General features: G+C 41.2%; 1 protein-coding gene across 1 annotated transcript in view; it reads left to right on the top strand.

The window, feature by feature from the left end:
- The window catches only part of CLCN7 (Cl-/H+ antiporter 7), a 57,319-nt gene that overhangs the window by 18,473 nt on the left and 30,961 nt on the right, over nucleotides 1-7,885 (top strand). The window contains exons 12-14 of the mRNA XM_085890422.1: nucleotides 116-232; nucleotides 2,370-2,424; nucleotides 7,553-7,613. Coding sequence (XP_085746548.1) covers nucleotides 116-232; nucleotides 2,370-2,424; nucleotides 7,553-7,613 — 233 coding nt within the window. The remainder of the gene's footprint in view (nucleotides 1-115; nucleotides 233-2,369; nucleotides 2,425-7,552; nucleotides 7,614-7,885) is intronic.

Genomic DNA, 7,885 nt, shown 5'->3' with positions numbered 1-7,885 from the left:
ATTCCAAAACAATGTAACATTTATCATTGAGGATAGGTGTGAGTAGAAAGATCTTGTGTGATACAAGTGACGTCAAAATACTTCACAATACAACGCTATCTCATAAATCACACAGTTCTTTGCCTCGGTGATATCTACGTTCACGCTGAACTTCGTGTTGAGCGGTTATCATTCCCAGTTTGGTCAGCTTGCCAATCCCGGCCTCATCAATTTTGGACGTTTTGAGGACAAGGTACGTGCACGGTCTGTTGGCTGACGTAGAGCAGTATAGGACCTATGCATTTCATCAATGTATCAATCACAGCTAGACAGATGATGTGTGCTGGTGACATTGTGGCCGCAGAGTCTTTCCTTTGATTTTATTTTGATTTTGATGTGACAAAAGCCGTGCATTTTGTGGGCCAATTCATGTTATGTACCCCTCCAAAAAATGGCAAACCGTTTGACACCTTTCCACCCCCATAATTGCATGGCCCGATACATCCTCCTTCCCTCCCCTCCTCTTACTCCTGTCTCTATTAAATCTACTTTTTCTTTTCTCCTCCATATTCCCAACTGTCCGATCCTCCCCTTTCAATCCAATGTTTTTTCTTTTATTTTCTTCATTTTTCTTTTTTTTTTTTAACCAATTAAAACTTCCCACTATCCATCCATCCATCCATTGGGACCATACTCGGTGCAGAGCGTTGGTGCTGCCTAAGCAATCTCCTTGGTTATTGGGCACAATCCTGGATGGGTCGCCACTCCGACACAGTATATGTGATACAAGCATGCTGGCACTCATTTTGCCGACGTCAGAAGTATGACAGGCAGAGTCAACCCCACCTGGTATTAATTCAACATCTGATGGGGATTTGAACTCGGGATTCTGGAATCCCAAGCCCACCACCCTAACCATTAAGCCAGCACCAGGCATATTTCCCACTATGCCTTGCACTTTTATGTAGATAGCCTCTTGCTGAGAATGCTGTGACTCATGTTTTACTCAAGCAGTAAAGGCACAGCTTCAAAAGCCTCTGGGCTTCATCACAGAACTTGCACTGTCTTTTTAAGCTTTAAAAAGATGTTGTATTCAAAGTCGAGGGTCATGGAGGAGCTAAAACAAAGTGCGGATCAGGACGTACCAGAACAAAAGGATCAGTAGAAAGAGAGAAGGGGGGTTGGATCGCACCAACAGCAGGGATTAGTGACAAAAAATAAACAAGAGGGAGACTTGAATAAATAAGGGATGTGGGGAAGAATGATTCGGGGAGGACGCTGGATGGACACGATGGGTACAGCTGCAAACTGTCAGGAAGGAAAAGGCTGGAAACTTTGGAAGAGGTGGGTTTGGGGAAGGTTAATGGGGGTCGAAAAGATCATGGTTTTGGATGGGGAGGATCTGAACGAGTGGTGTTTGTGGTTTATGGTTTCGGCCCAGAATCGTCACATTGAGATCCGAATCCTGGCTAGCCAACTCAAAGTGAAGTATGTATCACACATGTATATAACTCGATACATATTAGATGTCACATTTACGGCGTGTACATTTTTGCGTTTCTCGCGTCTACGATTGCTGTGAAAACATCCATCCACAAAAAGTCTTCTTTTACAATATACTTCTGTTGTTTTTTTTTTATATATAACCTGAAGTACACTCATATCTGCACTTTTCACCATTATTCTAAAATATTCTTCACTTTTACTCCCACTACTCCCCATGATGACATATTCCCACTGTCACGGTAGTATTTTGTGCATTCTTCTGTGAATAAAACAGATTATTTTCAAATTGTGAGTTATAAAAATGCATGCAATATTGTATATTTCTTTTCTAATCCCTTTATTACTGCAGATATAACATAAATGATGAGCATGCTTGTGCCAAGTAATGTTCAATAATGTCCACAACCATGGTTAATTACCCCACACACACGAAGCGAAAAGCGGGGTTAAGCAACTGCCTGGCAGTCAAACAAAATGAAAATCGTTCCAAACAGGAAGCTTACCGTTTTTTTAAGGTCGTTATAAAGCACACAAACAACAGGCACGAATAACGAATGTCACATGTTAGATAGGGTGGTGTAAAAGACGCTGTGTAAAACGGAGGTAAAGTGCCGGAATTATTGTTTTTTTTTTTTATTCGACTTTTCTTTGTTTTACTTAAATTGAATGGCACACTTGAACACTGTCGAAAACAAATCGACTTTTTGGCACTTTCAAAACCCTTCCGTTTAGCAGTTCACCTTAAATAATTTGTTGCATAATGGTGGCGTCTAACTATTTATATAAGTATGGTGTTTTTTTATACTTTGAGGTTTACTGTGAAGGTGTTTGTTTGTTTGTTAAGCTCGGTCTGCAATAAACCCTAATTGATGCTGTGTTCACAGAATGAGGCTTACACCTGGTTTGAAATCCCTCTGTTTCTCATCATTGGTGCCATCGGTGAGGTCTGTTGCTTTAAAAGCAGCGCCGCATCATCTCCTTAGTCCTTTAACTCATGAAACATGTTGCTCCACTTCATTCACAATCACCGTATCCCATAGCTACACGTGCCATCACTTTGCGCATCGATCAGTTTATTTGTTTCCGAACCCGATACAATAAGACCTGTATTGTGGGGCTTATAATCATTGTGGTTATTTTCTTGATGTGAGCAGAACTCATAAAATAACTACCTGCTGAACATGCGACGGTGGAGGTTTTTCAATCGGCCACCTGACTGAGTGGTGTAACAGCCAGATTTTATGGGAAATGTCATATTCACAAAGGAAGTAACAGCGCGGCGATGTATATTCTGCGCGAACACTTTCTGTGACTGCGAAAGTTACATCTCACAAAAGCACCATCAGTAACCTGTGATAATAGAGTAAATTGTGAACTCTGCACCTTATAAACTGTACTTGGTCATCGAGGTTGTGTACAAGTATCACGTGACTTCAATAGCTGTTTTTGGTTTAACTCGCTCACCAATTGTAAGTACAGTACTTAACGTGTTTTTGCATATAAATGTTTAGCAGATATTTATTATATGGCTGAATACATTGGCCATGCTCGTGGAATCCAGATGCCGTGCTTGACAACAGTAAGGTAGTTGGTCACAGACCAGGGGCGCATCTCGCTCCCTCAAGCACATTTCTGCACACTGATTTGACTTGTCGAGCCCTCATAGCCAAACCCTCCTTGAAGTTGTAGATCCAGCCAAAATATAACCGTTAGACACCACTGCTACCATCTCCTTGTGTGCCCCTTGACACTCCAACACTGGGAGGTTGTGAAATGTGTGAGGCCTCCCTCAACCATTCCCAAAATCTTGAGTTTGGCACTTCTGTGATTTGCAAATTAACCGGTCATTAGTAATGTCTTCATCGTGTAAACATCATTTTCGAGCTTTTACCATCATTGTTGTCATGTGGCTGGGCCCTACTCGAAAGTACGTATTCACTTTTGGCAACACACACCTATTCCACATGGTGGAATATTTCGATTCCATGGATTTCAGCAAGTGGTCTATAATTTCCACAAAGCGATGCCAAGTGGATTACATCGCTTCCTCCTCTGACACTGTTGAAAAACGGCATCTGTTAATAAACAGGATTATAAATAACTTGGCTCTCCAGGGATACCAATGAAAATTAATCATCAGCTGAGAAAATAGCCAAAAACTCGAGGCGTGTTCACATCCTTTAGGAATAATTAATAAATCTAAGGGCATAAGGACGGACGGCACAAAATCCCAGATGAAGACACAATTACTAAACACTGTACAAGAACACACAGATCTTGGTTAAGGGGAGACACACACACACACACACACACACACACACACACACACACACACACACACACACACACACACACAAACACACAACCAGGCCAAAGGGTAATGTTGAGAAGCGAGGCTTGCAGGATACAGGCGAGGGCAGCAGGGGAACGGGTGTAAAGAGGGTACACAGGCACACCAGTGAGGACACAGCAAGCAAATTAATGAGTTTGATTGGGTGATGGAGTCCAAGGACACAGGACACAAGCTTTTTATTAAACCCCCCTGTGTCATCACAAGTTCCCACCCTTAGGGTATCCCCAGGAATTCTGTGACAGCCGGATTCCGAAATTCTAGCTAAAGCAACTACATGCTCTCCACTCTCACTACGCTCGAGCATTTAACGAACACATCCAAGGGAAACAGCCAATGGATGAATGGTTCACAGAAGGCAACACTCTTTTAATCTCCAAATCTGAAGAAACCCATCTACCCAATAAATATAGACCAATAGCATGCCTACCAACAACATACAAACTTTCAACACGTATAGTCACTGATGCAATTAATGACCACCTCGCTAAAGGAGCTTTAGAGGCAGAGCAGAAAGGATGTAACAGAGGATGCTATGGAACAACAGACCATTTATTGTTGAACTCAAAAACTGCAAACTCTGACAAACCAACTTATCCACAGCCTGGATAGATTACAAAAAAAGCCTTTGATAGTGTCTCACATTCGTGGATTATAAAATGCATGCAAGGATACAAAATTGACCCCCGAATAGTCACACTGATTGAGAAAGCAATGACGCTCTGGAACACAATGCTGGTACTACCTACATGGAAGGAAAGATTGGAATCCCAGGATTAAAGACATGATGTGGTATCTTACAAGGTGACAGCCTTCCCCCCCCCTCCTGTTTTGTCTCTCTCTGTACTCACTGAGTGACCTCATCAATGAACAAGAACACGGATATAATCTGACATGAAACAAGAAAGGCAACGCACCTACTGTTCATGGATGATCTAAAACTCTTCGCCCCAAATGATAAGAAATTGGCAGATCGACTGAAACTAGTTAAGCAGTTGTCAGAGGACATCTGAATGGAGTTTGGTCTTGATAAATGTGCCAAATGCACTTTTATACAAGGAAACACAATGAGAACAGACAGCATATCAATCGATCAAAGTACAACAATACAGGAACTAGAAATGGAAGCATCCTACCAATACCTTGGAATGGAAGAAGGCCCCCAGGTACAACACAAAAACAAATTCGTAAAATAATCAGCAAAGAGTACCCACGCAAAATAAGACTAATTCTGAAGTCATCCCTCTCTCAAATGAACAAAACCAAAGCGATAGACCCACTTGCAGTGCCGGTTTTCCAATATAGCTGTGCAATTATAAACTGGCCACAGTTCGAGGTCAACAATTTAGACCCCAAAACAAGAAAAGTTCCAACTATTCACAAGATGTTCAACAAAAACCAATGCATACCGAAGTTGTACTTACCGAGATGAGGAGGAGGTGGTTTGATGGAGCTTTGTGTGTAGGACTAGCGTAGTATGTGAAAAGCACAACAGACTTTCGGATGACATTTGTACATGACCAGGAAAACAACAAATCAAAAAAGGGATCCTTAATCCATTTTGCAAAAAACTTGCAAAAACAGGTGCAAATGATGGATACTACACAGGAGAACGAAACGGAAACAAACACAGCCCCGATGATTGCAAAGAAAAAAAATAAAAATAAAAGCTACAAAAATAAATATCAGCAGATATACTCTGACAAATGGGAGGAAGATAAAAGAGCAGGATGATTTTCAGAAGAGCAACATGGATCAACAAGGAAGGCTCGTTTTAATGCCTAAGAAGATGTCAAATTAATTGCAATGGAGAACGAGTTGTGATAAATGCTCAAGACCAAGGACACGACACTAATGTGTTTAAGAAAATGGCGGGATTGAGTCAATCGGCCAAATGCAGGTTTTTGGGGGGGTCGAAATAGAAAGTACCAGTCACCGCCTTTCGAGATGTAAAAAAAACTCATGTCGGAACAGCTGTACACAGAAATACATGACAGCGTCTGTAGAGTAATCCACTGGCACATACGTAAACATTTCAACATTCCGGTCCCAGAACAATCGTGGAAACAAAAACCAGATCCGATCCTCGAAAATGAACAAGTTATGCTCACATACAGTATGACAAGACGATCCCATCAAGCGTGGACATTACAAACAAAGCATTGCCTCCGGACATGGTGCTCCAACACAAAAAGGAAAAGTCAGCATTGTTGATTGAGGTTTCAGTTCCTAATGACTTTTATTTGGACTAAATGCCACAGAAATCAGGAAAATGACCAAATACCAAGATCTGAAAAATGAGGTCAAGAGGACTTGTAAATTGAAGAAAGCTGAAATTGGACCCGTGATCGTCGGAGCTACAGGAATGATAAAGAAAACCCTTGCTGAGTATTTAAAAATCACTCTGGGAATATCACTCCAAACGAGCTACAAGTGGAGGCTGTCAGAGGTTAAATGAAGATTTTGAAAAGAGTCCTTGGAACGAGGCTATGAGAATGGAGTTTCACAGTTTTGTTCAGGAATCATGATCCTTTACCAAAAATGTGGAAATTTTGAATTCTGGGATAACTTCCCACTACCTGAAATCCACAAATAGAGATGACGACCAATGAGAGAATGTGTAAGAGGCATCCTTAGCCTTTTTCGTCTAAATAGACTAGACCTTGTCCCTCATGTGGTCCATACACTAGAAAACTTATCCATAAACATATGTACCTAATACATGGTAAAAGTCCTAAAAACTACATTAAACATGAGGTGCTAGGGCCTTTAAAAACCAACTACAACCTTAAAACTACCCAAATGCAACTAATTAAGGCCGAAACACGAACCACGTCTTTCCTTGGGAAATCAGAACTACTTTGTTGCGCAATGGAGTTCTGCTCTTTGCTATGGTGTTGTACCCCAGCGTCGCTTCTGTCTCTCATGGTCTGTGGAATCTAAACCTCTCAAAATTTTTGGAATCTCTCGTGATGAGACTGAAGAACAAGGTCTGTTGCTTTCGCATTGGTTTTCGCATCGTGGGCAGGTTGGTGGTCTCTTTGTTTAATTTTTGTTTTTTTTTATTTTTTAAACCACTTCTCCACTATTTGCTCCCTCTGCTCTCCCAGTCCTCCGACTCTCCCTATCTACTCCAGGATGCACGCATTCTTCCCTCCTGGATAAACCTCCAAAATCCCAACAAATTGCACATGTCAACTTCATTCCTCGCTTTTCCCGTTTATGGAACCACCTTCAAGAGGCTGTTATGTCTCTCTATTCTCTCCAGGGCTCCAAGCAAGCAGTACACCACCACCTGTTTTCATCCCCAATTCAGTCCCATGATCTTTATTACCCCCATTCACCTTTCCTAACCAAACCATCCTAGTTTCAGTGTTTCATCCGCTCCTCCCTTTCTCCTTATCCAATTTATTCATTCCCTTGATGCATAAGCCTCACTCATGTAAAAAAAAAATGCCCCTTCCCTCTTCCCACCCTAAATGTAACATTATTAAAGATCTAAAAATTACCCCTTACCATGCAAAACGACTAATCGTGACGCAACCTTTCCAACAAATACACATTGTATGCTTCTTACAAAGTAATGTTTAGTCATTATTTACTTGCTGTGCTTTGCTTTATCTCTGCCCTACTAATATATATATATATATATATATATATATATACATGTGTATAAAATTTTTGCACTGACAAGTTTTCATTGTCTGACTTCATTAGGAGGCATTTCTGGAGCCTTATTCAATTCCATCAACTACTGGCTGACCATGTTCCGCATTCGGTGAGCTGTGCGTCATTATTTGTTCAGTTATTCACTATTTGAATGCTAATGGAGGCTTTGATTCTGCAAAATTCTTCTCGTTTGTCAATTACAGGGAATGGGTATATGTGCCTGCATTGCCTTTTCCTATCCGCATGTCTGTTCTGGATAACTTTTGAGATATTTGAGATTGGACACCTGCGTTTAAATTCGGATTGACCTGCTTGCTGTTCCCATCTGAACCCATGGTATATGATTCCGGGATCCCAGGTTTGTCCATCGTGTATCAATAC

The sequence above is a fragment of the Eptatretus burgeri genome, chromosome 8, assembly GCF_056783735.1.
Source record: "Eptatretus burgeri isolate ZD-2024b chromosome 8, Ebu_testis_v1, whole genome shotgun sequence".
Classification (NCBI taxonomy): domain Eukaryota; kingdom Metazoa; phylum Chordata; class Myxini; order Myxiniformes; family Myxinidae; genus Eptatretus; species Eptatretus burgeri.
This window is presented reverse-complemented; position numbering and strand designations above follow the sequence as displayed.